The following is a 15,664-nucleotide window of genomic DNA, read 5'->3' as shown; positions in this document are numbered from 1 at the left end:
AGCCTTTGAACTTTTCACTTGTGGGAGCCAATAAATAATATTTTTTGTTTAAACCAATTTGAGTTCAATTTTCTATTTCTTGAAACCAAAGATTCCTTTTGATTCAAAAGAATGAATAACATGGCTAAGAAGGAATGGAATACATTTCAGATGGGTTAAAGAGTTAAATGTGAAAAATGGCCCATACAAGAGAAGTTATATGTGTTGAAAAGATGAAAGTGGTGTAAGCATTTTTTTAAGATTTTATTTATTTATTTGAGATAGAGCAAGAGAGAGCGTGCAAGTGCGGGGTGGGGGGAGGGCAGTGGGAGAGGGAGAAGCAGTCTCTCCACTGAGCAGGGAGCCCGATGCAGGGCTCAATCCCAAGAACCTGGGATCATGACCTGAGTCGAAGGCAGATGCTTAACCAACTGAACCATCCAGGTGCCCCAAGCATTTCTTGACCTTTACATGGTAAAGGCCCTCATGAGCAAAGAAGTAAAGGCTTATGGTTTATAAAAGACAAACAGTTATAGATTTGACACTTAAATCTTTATAATTTATGTAGATAAAAACAGTACCACAAACAAAATAAACAGATAAATGAGAGATTCTATAACTTTTGCAATTATATATAACAAATATATATAAATATATATATGACAAAGAGTAGTGTCCTTAATATATAAAGACCTCTTGCAAACATAAGAAGAATACATCTCAAGAGAATGGGTAAAGAACATGAGAAGGTGGGAGAAAAAAAGGAATTCAGTTGGTCAATTAAAATGAAAGCAGTCCAATCTTAGTAATTAGAGATACACAGACAAGGTAAGACCAGATGTCTTTGTGCCTAGCAAATTATCAAAAACTTTAAAATGATATCTTGCATAGCTAAAGATGCAGGGAAATAAGCACCATCATACAATACTGGGCATGGAAACTGGTTCAAGCATTCTATACAGCAATTTGGCATCATGTATCAAAAACCCTAACATACACAAACCATATAACATAGTCATTTCATTTCAAAGTTTTAAATATTTAACACATTATTTGCCTGGAGGTTTCTAAGTGGTAATAATAACTCTACTACTTAATATGTGCAAGGTTCTATGCAAAAGTACTTTCCATCTATTATCTCAGTTCATCTTCTCTAACACCCAGAAACACAAGCACTGCTATCATCCCCATTTTACAGATGAGTAAACCAAGGCTCAGGATGGCTCATGAATTTGCTTCTGATTAGATGACAAGTAAGTAGTGGAGCTGGAATTAAGTCATAGAAAGTCTGGTTTCAGAGCCCTTATGCTTCACTGTTATACTAAAGTATTCTTCTGACCCTTGGCTCGTATTCTCAATTTATTTTTCTTCTTTTAAAAGGAAGACTTATTAATCTTGAGTTAAAACTTAAAAGGCATACTTCTGCTAAGAATACAAAGCTGAGAAAATGGAAGAGAAAGAAGGCAAAAAAACCGATATTTATTTAGTCCTTATGATATTTTGGACTGTTCTACCCTCCACGAAGCCACAGAACCACTTTGCAATGTAGTTATGATTATCCCTGTTTCACTGATAAGTTGAGACAGAGAGATCATGACATGACCAAGGTCACTGAGCTACCTAGCAAAACCAGAATTCCAATCTACATCTGCTTGACTCCTAAGCCCTTGCTCTTTTTACTATTGGCTTGCTCTTTTTACTATTGGCTAATAAAAACCAAATGTACAAATACAATATTTAGTGGGAAAAAATAAACTTCTGCAATTGGTTTTAAAAAGTCAATTGTATAAATAAGAATTGGGAGACCTATTTTATTAACATTTCAGGTGCAAAGGATCTCAGGACTTGGGTTGACTGTGAAGTACCATGAGTGAGTAGTGGGACTGTCAGAACATTCCTACAGTCTCAGATGGCATTAACAGAAAAACCACATCCTGGAAAGGGGCAAGAATGTTCCAACTGGTTTGTACACTGTTTATACCAGATAAGGAAAATTGAGATTAATTCTGAGTGCCACATTTTAAAAGGACAGACAGCAATGGATGTCCAGAGGAGAGCAGCCAGTTGGTAATAAAATATATACATACCCCTATGCAAGTATACATACGTAAAGATGGGATTATTTCACAAAAGTTCAATAAGAAGACCCAGGAGGTAGCTGAAAACCACCCTCAATTAGCTGAAGGGCAGCTATATGGAAGAAATTCTTCTTATGTTGTGTGTGACTCCAGAGGACAGGGAGCTGTCACTGGAAGGAGGTAGATTTGGGCCAGTTAATGAAAAATCAAAACATGACCATGTCTTGCATATCTTTTTAGGCACTAAAATGCCAAGCACACTGCTTTAGACATAACAGGCAGTCTGCATATATGTGTTGAACTGATTTGAATGTTCGATTGCTGCTCAAAAACTCAACGAGTTTGCCTTGTAGGGTAGTAACATGTGAGCAGAAGCTAGCTGGCAACCTATTGTAATAAAGACTCCCATTCCCATAAAAAGAAATTCCTACACTTGCCCCACTCCACCTTTTTCCCAGCCATTCCCTGCTTCCCTCCCAGCCAAACTTCAAAGAGGAGTCTTCACTGCATCCATTCCAGCCTGACTTCTAACTCTCTAGATTATGTGCTCATCAGATCTAATCACCAAACATAATCCTCTCACTCATCCTACCCCAGGGAGAACTGCTGGTCATTTCCTCCTGGAAGGGCTCTTCTCCCTTTACTTACAGACCTCCACTGACCCAATCTCACGCTACCTTTCTGTTCCTCCTCAGCCTTCTCCCCTGGCTCCTCCTCCCATGACAACTTGCCTGCACACTTTCTCTTTCAGCTTCTCCGTGTTTTCTCTCCCCAGGATATCCCATCCATTCTGAGGATTTAGCTACCGTTGGACACTGCCTTCCGAACCTACACACTCAGTCCAAACCTCTTTCCTGATCTGCAGACCTGTCTCATTCGCCACTGGTATCATTGCAAACTTAATATGCTACTCATCATCCCCACCACATGGGCTCTCCTTCCCCCCTTTAGCTTAGTTAATGTCATTACACTTTAGCTGTGGCCTCTCTCCCCTGCTCCCAAACTCCTATCTAATCAATAGCCATGTCCTCAATACAACTTCTAAATCTCCCTTGGATTTGTCACTGCTTTTCATCCCACTGCTGCTATGGTGATTCAGACCTTAATCCCTTCCTTAGACTATTACAGGGGCCTTCTAATTGGCTTTCTAGGCTCCAGTCTCCCCTTATTCTAACACAGCCTTCATCTTGCCAACTTAAGGTTTATTTATTTTTTTAATGTGAATGATCACACCTCTCTCCTATTTAAGAGCCTCTGGTAATTACTTACTGTCTTCAGTATAAAGTCCAAATTCCTTACCTAAATCAAGCTTCTTCTTGATAAGACTACAACCCACCATAGTCATTTTCAGCTCACACCAGACTTTCCTCTTTTTTCTGAACACAGTTTGCCTTTTCACAACTCTGTACCCTTTTTCTTCCTATTCCCATTGGGAAAATGCCACTCCTCTCCCCTTGGCCAACCCATCTCCTCCTTCAGTGCCCAGCCCAAACTTTAGCATCTCTAGAAAAAAAAAAAAATCCCTTTTAGTTTCCAAGTAAGACATCAGGGCTAGATATATGGTATTTAAAGCAACAGACTGGGGGTGCCTGGCGGTCTCACTTGGTAGAGCATGTGACTCTTGATCTTGGGGTTGTGAGTTCAAGCCCCATGTTGGGTGTGGAGATGACTTAAAAATAAAATCTTTTAAAAATAAATAAATAAAAGGAAGAATGGACTGGATGGGTAATTGTAGAGAAGTAAGCCCAAGGGAATTTCCAGCATTCAGAAATCAGGAAGGACCCGGCAAAAGTGAATGAGACGGAATACACGATGAGGTAGGAGGAAAGTCAGTGTGATGTGATGGAAGTCAAGTAAAGAAAATGTTTCAACAAGAAGGGAGTGATCATCTGTACCAAGAAGCTGCTGAGAGGACAGTAAGGTGAGGATGGACAATTGACCCTTAGATTGGACAACCTAGAAGTCATTGTGATCTTCTCATGTGTGTTTTCAGTGGAGTAATGGGGAACAAAGGGCTGACTGAACTGGCTTCAAGAGATAGAAATGAGGAGGTAGATGTTTGTTGAATGGGTAAAGTATTGGATGAATGAAGAAATGATGTCTTAGAGAGAATTCCATAATTGGTCCGGAACCAAAATAGATGAGTTATTTTGAACTCTCAGAGTCTCTGAAAAATTTCCAAATAGAAACAAGGATGCAATTGCATGATGCAAAGCTTTTCCTAAGTGACAAGGGAATTCAGAGTAAGATTAACCAAGCAATGGAGTTATTCTAGGGAAGGTTCCATGTGAGTTCTGTAGTGATCCCATTTTATCAACTGCTGACCCAGTTCACAAAGACCTTCGTGCAGGACTTCTCAGAGGCTTCAGGGAAGAGCAGTCCCTGTAGGTACTTATGTGTAGCATATTCAGAGACTCTTTCCAAACACCTCTTGCTAGTGTGCGGAGTTGCTATAAGAAGTCTGTAAGGCCAGCTCTCATTCCTTTGGAGGCTGGGCTATGCAACGTCTGAATGATTAGAAAGAGGTGAGCAGGAAAAACCTGACCCATCCAACATAGTGCATTGAAAATGCTGTTTTTGGAAATACTTCTATATAAAATTTTTATACTGAAATAATAATGTAGATGGCCTAAGTGATCACCTATATTTGAGGAAGAGGTAGGCTGTTCTTACCTGCCACCCCCTGGAGTATGATAGTAATGAAATATGGAGAATATAGACTCAAGCTTTGATTTTGTGACATTCCTCAAGTGGTCAGAGTCTTAAAAGGCACTTTGGTGTAGATCCCATGTAGAATGTGTTTTTACTTATATGACTGAGGACAAATAACCTAGGGACCATATATTTCCCTTTACAGAATTGTCTATGGTGAAGTCCAGGGCTTGGACTGTGAAATAGAATCTGGCATAGAATATTTGAAGAACCTCCTGTTTCCCATAGTTCCCCAAATGCATAGGGTGCTCTTATTTGCCTATCTGTGCCTTTGCCCATGCTGTGCCCTCTATGTGAAATACCCCAATCCCTTTTTCCTGACATGCTAAGATCTAGGAGCACCTTCTCTAGGAGGCCTTCCTCATCCTCTCAGACACACACCGATCCCCTTTCTATGCTCCCCAAACCATTTTCATGTGTCATTCCTTCTCCACATCTACCGCACTGAACTACAGTTGTTTACTCCTCTGGCTGTTTACCCTCACTGGTCTGTGAGTTTCCTGAAGTCAGTGATTTGGTCTTCCTATTTTTATTCTTTGCATCTAGAATAGTGCTTGTACATTTTGAGCACACACTCACTGTTTTGAACGGATGTATGAATGCTTGAGGGCATTAGTGAATGAATGAGTGAATGAATACATGAGAAGATCAGAAAAAAATGTTATCCTCCAAAAGGAAGCTAATAAAAGCATAAAAGTGCCAGTGACTTTACATACATGCACAATTTGTGCAGGTAAGGGTACTTTTGAAATCCAGCTGAGATGACAAGATCATTACAACATAATGTGTATGAAGAAGAGATATTACAATCGACTAGCAATATGTCTAGCACAAGTTGGTGAGAACTGTGCTGATTGAAAGCAGAGTTGTGTAGTGAAATTGATTCTTTTTGATCTAGATTTGAGAGAGAGATTTCATCTGTAGGACACATGAACATTTTGGTGTTGGTTATTTCTTTTAAGCAAGATATTTTTCATCTTAAAGTGTAAGGGCAAGGTACACTTTAATAATAAACATGTTTATCTAAAGCAGGGCTTCATTGTAAAGAAGGAAGGAAGGAAGGAAGGAAGGAAGGAAAAAATAAACGAGCTGTTATACCTCTAAAACGGAAGCTACATGTTACATTGAACTGTCATTTTATCCCAACATGCCTTGGTTTCTTTCATGCATATTATAAAATGATAATAGCCCTTACTAGTATTTACATTATAAAAGTGTTGTTACTGTAAATTAGATAGTATAAAATGGGTTATGATGTCTTCCCTGAAAGACATGCACTATACACAAATGAGGTATTATTATTTAGTTTTTCCTTTTCAATCTCGTTAAATGAGAATTAGATGAAAACTTGGCTTTAAAGCAATATCCGGTGGGTAAATGATTATTGACCGAAGTGAAATGAAAAAAAAAAAATCTTTAGCTGAAAACTCAGTGTAGCCAATCTGTGCACAAGGCAAAAATAGTGTATTTGTCTGTGATGTTCATCACTGTTTTTATCACCTCTCCGTGCTATAATCACAAACTGAAGACAGTGAAGGCTTTCTATTCAGTCATCGTAAGCGTTTTTGAGAATATGGACATCCTGGAACGATTACAATTTGGCCACATTTTTTCAACTAATCAAGCCACGGAGCTAGTTTTGTTTATTGATTTCGGGCCTGCATGAATACCTTTTCAGGCCTCTGTTTCCACTCCTGGTTCTTAGGCTCAGGGATGGCTATTCACTACAACCTTTTCAGGTTGTTCCCCATTCACACCACCCAGGCCAGAGCTTATCTGGCTTCCTCTTGCAATCCAGTGTTATGATGGCAGGAGAGGGGTTGTGGAAATAAGATTGGGGGACTTGTTGTGCATGTTGGGAACTTCAGTTCAAGTAATGAAGTCCTGAGAGAACACACTGGGAAGATTTGGGATAACAGATCCAGTGGGACGGACTCACTGTCCAGGATAACTGTGCCTGGCCTCTGTGTGCATGTGAGAGCTTCAGCCCATTTCCAATTCTTGGTCCTTGCTCTTGGATGGCCCTCCCGCTCCTCCCCTCATGTCCAAACCCCTTACAGTGTTCATCCATCATGTATTGGCTCACCTTCACTCCCTAGGACCAACCTTCAGCATTATTGACAGTGGTAGTCATCTGTTTTCCACCTGACCCATGTATTTTGGCTTCTGGATTTTGTTCTCAGAGAGGCCCCCTGCTTGGATAGCGGTCTGGCCAGCTGTGGGGCCAGCTGCCTGCTCCAGACTCCAAGGTGACCAAATTTCTCTCCTCTCCTTCTAACTGGTCCCAATACATAAGCTCTGGCAATAAGTGAATAGTAATGATCATGTGACAACTGTATCTGACCAGATTTTTACCTATGGTGGGCTGCTCAGAGAGGCCAGGTTACATCATGCACCAGAGTGGGCCTGGTGTCCAGGAAGACTGTGTGGGTCTTTGAGGCCTCGAGAAGGATCGGGTGCAGAGGAAGAGCTGCAGAGCAGAGAAGCCAGGTTTGGTTTACTCTACAGTGTTAGCCATGTCCAGGACTGGTGGTGGAACCACAGGCCCATGCACAGGCCACACCTGCAAGCAAGAGTGTTGCTAGGTAATCAGCTGAGCTACAGGTGACTATAGGTGGTGAGGAAGCCTTCGTGGTGGCCCTCTTTCCTTCCCTTTGGGAAGAAAATTGAGGGATTAAATCTTCCATTTTTGAGTCAAACTTTTTGAAATAGTTGTGTAGACATTGTTCACTGGCTGTCTTTGTTCCTCGATTCATGTGACCTGGCTTCTGCCTCCACCAGCTGCTCTTGCCCAGCTGCTCAAGTATCTCCTTGGCGCTCACCCCGTGACTGCTTCTCAGCCTTTTTCTTGATCTCTTGACAGCATTTGCCTTTGTTGACCACAACCTACTTGTTGAAACGTGCTTTTCCTTTGTCCTCTGTGATATCTCACATTCTTGTTTCCCTTGTCTCCCTCTGATTGCACCTTCTTCCTCTTTTTTTTTTAAGGAAACTTTGTCTGCCCATCCTTTAAGGTCGGTTTTCCTCTTGGGCTCTCTTAGGCCTTTTCTCTTCCCCAATGCTCACTCAGGGTATCTCGTTCATCATTGTGGATTCTATTGTTGCCTGTCATGTGCTGATGATCCCTAAACCTGTATCCTCAGACTTCTAGATCAGACTACCTGCTGCTACCCTGCCCGTGTTCTCCAGGTGTCACACACCAAACATGACCTGGTCTGAACTTGCCCCTTCTTCACAGCTTCTCTCGTTTGTGTTTCTATTTTGCTGTCCTGGTGACTGACATCACTGTCCACCCAGGTGGTCAAGCCAAACATCTGAGCAGCAGTCTTGACTTTGCTCTTTCAAAACTCTAACATTCAAGCGATTACACATTTTAGTAGACTCCACCTCCTCTATGACAGAGCTTGTAAGGTTCTGAATAATTTGGTCCCACTTACCTTTCCGATCTCATCTCTGACCGCTCTGTCCCAGCTATGCTGAACTAATTTTCAGTGCTCAGATGCTCAGCATGCACAGTCATTTCTGTTACCTCCAAAATGTGCATCTGCCATACCCTCCACCTAAAACAGACTTGCCCCATTTCTTTTTTTTTTTTTTAAGATTTTATTTATTTATTTGAGAGAGAGAGAGAGTGCATAAGTGGGTGGGAGGAAGGGCAGAGGCAGAGGGAGAAACGGGCTCCCACCGAGCAGGGAGCCCAACATGGGGCTCAATCCCAGGACCCTGGAGTCATGACCCAAGCCTAAGGCAGATGCTTAACTGACCGAGCCACCCAGGGACCATGCCCCATTTCTTTTTTTAAACTAACTCCTTCATACCTTGTAAGTCCCCATGTACAAGTCTCTAACTTGCAATTCTCCCAAAGTCTGGATTAGGTGATCCTCCTAGAGCTCTTGATACACTTCTTTATCAGAGCTTCCTTTCTTATTTCTAGCTTGCCTTCTACTATAAGCTCTACTCTAAAGCCCCCGGAAACAGGGACCATATTTATCCTACTCACCTTGGTATTCCTAGTACCAACACAGTAATTGGTACAAAATAAATGCTCAATGAATGAGGGAATATAAATGTTAAAAGTATCATTGTGAGAATATAAATTTTGAATCAGAATATGCAATTATCTGGGACTTATCAAGTCCCTCTAATATCAAAGGGAATTGAAGTTTATCTAGAATGCTTTAGAAGAATTTATCAACATTAGAATAATGAGCAGATAGCAGTTAATAGAGGTAGATTTCACATCTGTCCCTGGTGGACTTCTTTTCCAGAATTCAGTATCCAGGTTCTCTGAGCCATGTTTTGGGATCACCCAAGCATTCCATCCTCCTGACTTTTCATAAATTACTGGATTCATAACCCACTCCATACTTGAGAAGATGGGGATTGGAATAAGGTAAGTGTTAGCTTCTCTGTTTTTCAATTCTTCGATTCTCCTCTCTGGAGTTTTCGTCAAGAGGTGTGACTGGCTTCCGTTCTAGTCTTGATGGCCTCACAGTGTTTGAATATTCTATGCATATGAAGAAATGTTGTGAAGGAATTATGTCCTTTCAAATATTTTTGTTTGTTTGTTTCATGACTATTTACATTCTTCCTATTGTTCTACCAATTTTTTCTTAATGTGATTCCACATAGAGGAAAGTGGGCTTTGCAAAATCAACTTGCTGCCCACTTCGGGACACCTTTTGGTCCAGATGCACACTAAGAATGTAGGACATGAGCACTGCAATTAAACTTCAAAAACAATTCTGCATTAGCCATGTTGTCTATGGACCAACTCCCATTCCATCCCACTGTCAACCTTCCTTAGTCCCGTACCTGCTTTAGCTTTTCATTGAAAGACCTTAGTATTATTTATTTTTAAAAATTTATTATCTATCTCCTCTACTAGAATGTAGGCTTGCCGAGGGTAGGGATTTTGTTTTACTCACCACTATATACCCAGCACATGGAATAGTAACTGATGCATGGTAGACACTCAATAAATATTTGCTGATTGAATGAGTGATGTCTTTTTAAAAAATTTCTTAAGAGGCTGATGCACACCTAGGTCTCTAGGGATCTAATGCAGGTCTGGTTTGCAGCCCCATCCCCCTTAACACTTTTATTGATGATTAAGATAATAACATTGATGGTGTGCTAAATTGATCACACACCAACTGGAAAGAATCACAAATGAGCTGGATGAGACAGTCAGGATCTCCCCCTGCCCCCCGACTGAATCCCAACAAAATGTAAGAATGAATCACACCTAACAATATAAAGTTTAATAGGGACAAGTGTAAAGTACTCAAAGATCCAAAATTCAGTTGTACAAGTATAGATTGGGGGTGAGGTGTCTTACAATTGCTCATGTAGGAAGATTTAGAGTCTCCTGTAGATTGTTAGTAGATGATGAGTCAATACAGTGTGATGTACCTCAAAAAAAATCAATTTTTTGCTATATTAATAGAAATATAGTGTTCAAGTTGGGAAGTCGTTCTCTAGTACTCACTTGTGATCAGGCCACAATTGTTCTGTGTTATAAATCCTTCAACCTGTAAGAAGGACATTGATAATCAAAGATTATTCAAGGAGAATAAAAAAGGATGAGGGATCTGGTAAATAGTGTCATATAAAAATGATTAAAAAATTTAAGATTGTGTGTGGGTGTGTGAGGATGAGGATGATAGCTAGCATATGTAGCTACCTTCCAAAGTTAGAGGGGCTATCCTGCAGAGAAGAGATGAGATTTCTTCTGAGTAGTCCCAAATGACAGATGGAGGACCCCTGAGTGGAAGATGTAAGCATGTATATTTCAACCCAACAATTAGCCTTGCCCACCAATCAAGTAGATAACTGTTAGTAGTAAGTTCCCTGCCCCTGATGGTATTCAAGCAGAATTCAGGCATTCCTGCCCCATTTGCTGGATATATCTGTGACGGAAGTTCAAACACTGGGGTGAGGGATCAGGTTCATCACAATAACAAACACATATAGAGTGCCTACTAGAGGGCAGGCATCATTGTACGTGATTAATGTGGATTGTTATGCTTAATACTCATATCAATCGTACTAGTTCCATCTTACAGATGAGAAGAGTGAAGCTCAGAGGGCTTAAGCAGCTTGCCCAAGGTCTTACACCTTGTACAAAGCAGAGCAAGGATTTGAACTTAAGCAGTCACATCTCTGACCTTAATTATTATTCTATAAAGGACTCCCACTTCTAGAAAACCATTCCTTCCCACCCTGACGTTCTGTCGCTCTAAGGAAGTAATCAAACCAGGGAGCTTATTATCTCCAGTAGTAAATGCTTCTCTAGTAAATAGTTTCTTTCAATATAGTATGCAGGGACTAAATTCGCCTGGGCATTTGACACTCGTGCTGTACCATATGGAGCCCAGCACAGGACCTGGCACACAAACAAAAAGAATATGTGGGGGCGCCTGGGTGGCTCAGTCGTTAAGCGTCTGCCTTCGGCTCAGGTCATGGTCCCAGGGTCCCGGGATCAAGCCCCGCATTGGGCTCCCTGCTCAGTGGGGAATCTGCTTCTCACTCTCCCTCTGCCCCTCCCCCCCAAACTTGTGCACATGTGTGCTCTCTCTCTAATAAATAAAATTTTTTTAAAAAATGTATGTGCTGGGGCGCCTGGGTGGCTCAGTCGTTAAGCGTCTGCCTTCGGCTCAGGTCATGATCCCAGGGTCCTGGGATCAAGCCCCGCATCGGGCTCCCTGCTCGGTGGGAAGCCTGCTTCTCCCTCCCCCACTCCCCCTGCTTGTGTTCCCTCTCTCGCTGTCTCTCTCTCTCTGTCAAATACATAAATAAAATCTTTAAAAAAAAAGAATATGTGAATGTAACCACACAAGATTGGCTACATTCAAAATGACAAAATCTCAATATATTGTGCCAGAGGAAAAACAAGAGAATTTCTGGGTGGTCTACTGAGGACACTTGGCAAAAAGTGGTAATCCATCATTTCTAGCCAAGGCCTTGAGAATTCCTGCTCCGTTTGGACAATATTCATTTCAACAAATATTTATTGAGTGCCTGTCCTGTGCTAGGTGTGACCAACATGCTGAGGGTCCAGAGGTGAATCAGAGGATGTACTGTTAGTGGGGGAGATGGACAGGTAAGCAAATTCTGACAATGCCATGTGACAAGTGCTGTCGCAGGAATGTGTGTATGTGTGTTTTTCAAGTATTACAGAAGCACAGAACTAATTCGACTTGGTTGAAAGAGTTGCCTGATACTTGATTACATTTTTAAAATGACTGCAACAGACTAATATGAGTTTATTTGGCCTTCATAAAGACCACGTGAGGTCCGTGATCCCTTTTTGTACAGAAGATGAAATAAAGTTTCATAGAGGTTAGGTGAGTTCCCCCAAGGTCAGGCAGCTGGTAAGAATAATTGCTGGCATTTAGTGCATGCTTAGGATAGAGGCTCTGTTTTAAGCCCTATTAAGACATTTTTTTAAAAAGATTTATTTAGGGGCACCTGGGTGGCTCAGTCATTAAGTTTCTGCCTTTGGCTCAGGTCATGATCCTAGGTCCTGGGATCGAGCCCCGCATCGGGCTCTCTGCTTGGCCAGAAGCCTGCTTCTCCCTCTCCCACTCCCCCTGCTTGTATTCCTGCTCTCGCTATCTCTCTCTCTATAAATAAATAAATTTATTTATTTAAATAAATAAATAAAATCTTAAAAAAAAGATTGATTTATTTATTTTAGAGAGAGAGTGGGGGGCGGCAGAGAGAGAGAGAGAATCTGAAGCAGACTCCAGGCTGAGCGCAGAGCCTGACGTGGGGCTCATCTCAGGACCCTGAGATCACGACCTGAGCCAAAACCAAGAGTGGGATGCTTAACCAACTGAGCCACCCAGGTGCCCCGGTCCTATTAAGACATTTAATCCTCATGACTACTCTCTGAGGCTCTTATTGATATCACCGTAATTTTATAAATGGGAAAACCGGGCACAAGATTTAAATGACTTGCCCAGAGTCGCATAGCTAGAAAGTGGAAAACGAGGATTTGCATCTCTGCGTTCTGGCTTTAGCAGGCACACACACTTACCCACTGAGCTAAATTACCTTTAACTGGTTCCCTAAAGAGCTGGAACTCACCTGGAGTCTGAGTCCAAGTTCAGCTTTCTTTCAAGTGACCTTGCCCTTTAGCGATATTGCATCCCAATGAAAAGAAGTGGTGTGTGCCTGGATATGAGAGGTCGTGTAAGTTGGGCATCCAAAGAAGTGTTTTGGGAGCAGAGGGGTAAAATCTAGAATATGCATTAGTTGTGTACACAGAGTTTTTCAGGGCAGCCAAAATTTGGCTTGCTGTCCTTCAGGTCAGCACTCTGAGCTCTAGGGACTATGATTTGTTACTCATAGGAACTAGCCACCAACACTTAGCCTGCAGCCTTTTTAAAATCGAGTTTAAATTTTTTAAAAGAAGATGACAGGATGTAAAACATTACGAATGAAGCAAGTTAAATTCAATACCTTATAAATAAGCAAGAATGGAGTTACAGAAAAGGAGAAATGAAGCACATAATTGCTTAAATTGTCCAAGCCTTTTCTCTATAATAAAAATTCTTGGATTGAAAAATAGTTCAATCCAATATTATTGTGCTTTAATAATTAAGTTGAGTTGGCTCTGTGGCAAATCTGAAAAAGAATTGGTTATTAAAATGAATGAAGTAGATTACCCTTCCCTCAATAATTACTACTTTAGCTAATGTGGATATGACCCATGCAATTGAATCGACCGCATTTTTTAAGACGTCCATCTCCCATAATTTTTGGAGATTTGATAATTTTAAAATTAGCTGCAGGCTGGGATTTCTGTGGTAGGCGGAGGGGCAGAAAGGGTCAATGTTCTTCAGCATTCATTCCTTCAAAGCAGATGGGATTTGGGGTTTTGTCTGGTTTTTAGTGTTTTGTTTTGTCCTTTATGGAGACCTGGTAGATTCACCGATTATCTTGGCCTTTGTGTTTATGGATTTCTATTTTCTTGGCTTCAGGTCCTTGGAAACATTTGTTTTGATGATGGCAGGAGGGTTAGTCATGTTTTATTTTTGTTGTTCCTATTTATTTTTAAGATCCTTTCGTTCAAGGCAACTTACAAGGTATTGTGTAACCTGCATTTATGTCTCCACAAATAAAATACTTCTAATACAACTTTAGAGGGATAGTTAATAATTTGATGCCCAGTTCATGTCCATCAGAATGATTCTGTAGTATTAGTAGCTAGAACAAGGGTATGCTCTGAAAAAATAACGCTTGAAATTTATAATTGAATTTAGCATTTAAACTTGAAATCCAAGTTTTGTAAATCAATTAATTTTGAGTTACCAAGCAGACAAATTCTTATAAACATATTTTCCTTTGCATCACCGAATCAGTAAAAGTTGGAAAATTCTTTTCTCACACATTCCATTTTTAACTAAGCCTGAAGGTAAATTGCTTTTAGAAACCACATCCCAAACAAACAGTTTTTCATAAAGTTATGAGTAAATGAATAGAGTGGGCTCTACTAGCATTTGGGATGGATGTCTAATTAGAACTCCCAGTATCTCAAACACATAATTTACCAATGTTGAGGTTTTTAATTCTTAACTTTGAGTCCACTGGGATAAAACAAGTGACCTTTGTTGGAAATATGTCAAGAATCCATTTTCTCAGGTTGACCTTTAGTTTCCTGGTCACCAAATCAAAAGCTGTTGGTTCCCAGGGTTAAAGGTGTCTGAACTTACTAAAGTTTGTTAAAAGGTCAAGGCAGAAAGCTAGCTTGGCTTTGCGGCTGTGAAGAACAGATCGCCCCCTCTCTTCTCCTTGATGCTTTTTAGTCGGTTTCTCCATGAGAGACTCTCCATCTCAACTGGCTCCATCTTTGCTCTAATATGAAGAATGCTGCACCTCTTGCACATCTTCCATTGTGTGAGGGAGGCGGAGAACCCTGTTTTTACAATGAGACAGATGAATATCATCCTTTGAACTGACTTGACATACTTTCTAGTACAAGGCTCCATACTAGGCACCAAGGACTGCTGCAAATGCTCTCAATCACCAGTGTTCTTAACTTAAAAGTGGTAACACAGGATTTGTAATGCGCTTGATAACTGTGTGACCTTGAGCAAGAAACTTAATCTCTCTCCAAAATAACTATTTCACAAGGTTATTGTAGTAAATAATTGAGATTATATATGAAAATACTTAGCACAAAACAGGGCACATAGTTGCAATTGTAGATTGAATTTATGTGAAGCATATAATCATCCATGGAACCTCAAATGGACAAATGGACCCAAATCGACATTATCTGCCCCTAGCCATTTGTTAAATCAGAAAATTTCACTTCCAAATGAATAACCACATCTACCAATGACTTTGCTTTAAAGTCTACATTTAGAACAAAATGTTACTCTAATGATATTCTGTTAATATATTTCGGAAGGGGGATGCCTGGGTGGCTCAGTCGTTAAGCGTCTGCCTTCGGCTCAGGTCATGATCCCAGGGTCCTGGGATCGAGCCCCGCATCGGGCTCCCGGCTCAGCGGGAAGCCTGCTTCTCCCTCTCCCACTCCCCCTGCTTGTGTTCCCTCTCTCGCTGTGTCTCTGTCAAATAAATAAATAAAATCTTTAAAAATATATATATATATATATATATATATTTCAGAAAGAAGCTGACTGTGGTTTCTTTAGGAGAAAATTACATGTGAACCAAAAGAAGAAGGAATACTAGATATCTTTATTTCAGAATAAATGAAGGGTTACTTCTCTGATTATAGGTCATTCAGATGATATAATTATTAGATGTCCATATGTAATTACAAAACATGCTTGTTTTTATAAGTTGGTTTGAAACAATTTTACTGATCTCAAAGAACTAATTTCCTCCTAATCGAATGGCAAACCTTGCAGTACACC

The 15,664-nt window shown here is 40.6% G+C and overlaps 1 protein-coding gene and 1 long non-coding RNA gene across 5 annotated transcripts in view; one reads left to right on the top strand and one right to left on the bottom strand.

Moving 5' to 3' along the window:
- The window catches only part of MKLN1 (muskelin 1), a 329,771-nt gene that overhangs the window by 13,911 nt on the left and 300,196 nt on the right, over positions 1 to 15,664 (top strand). The window contains exons 2-3 of one of the 2 annotated variants that reach the window (XM_081799639.1): positions 2,833 to 2,942; positions 9,038 to 9,162. In XM_081799639.1, the coding sequence (XP_081655765.1) occupies positions 9,146 to 9,162 (17 nt within the window). In that variant the 5' untranslated portion in view covers positions 2,833 to 2,942; positions 9,038 to 9,145. The remainder of the gene's footprint in view (positions 1 to 2,832; positions 2,943 to 9,037; positions 9,163 to 15,664) is intronic. The other variant, XM_081799638.1, reaches the window with a different exon arrangement.
- The window catches only part of LOC145716373 (uncharacterized), a 31,485-nt gene continuing 25,839 nt past the window's right edge, over positions 10,019 to 15,664 (bottom strand). For all 3 annotated transcript variants that reach the window (XR_014138998.1, XR_014138999.1, XR_014138997.1), the window contains 3 exons: positions 14,492 to 14,694; positions 12,864 to 12,950; positions 10,019 to 10,303 (listed from right to left, as the gene is read on the bottom strand). This is a non-coding gene — a long non-coding RNA (uncharacterized LOC145716373). The remainder of the gene's footprint in view (positions 10,304 to 12,863; positions 12,951 to 14,491; positions 14,695 to 15,664) is intronic.

The sequence above is a fragment of the Leptonychotes weddellii genome, chromosome 12 (genome assembly GCF_054177405.1).
Source record: "Leptonychotes weddellii isolate Sample4059 chromosome 12, ASM5417740v2, whole genome shotgun sequence".
NCBI lineage: Eukaryota > Metazoa > Chordata > Mammalia > Carnivora > Phocidae > Leptonychotes > Leptonychotes weddellii.
This window is presented reverse-complemented; position numbering and strand designations above follow the sequence as displayed.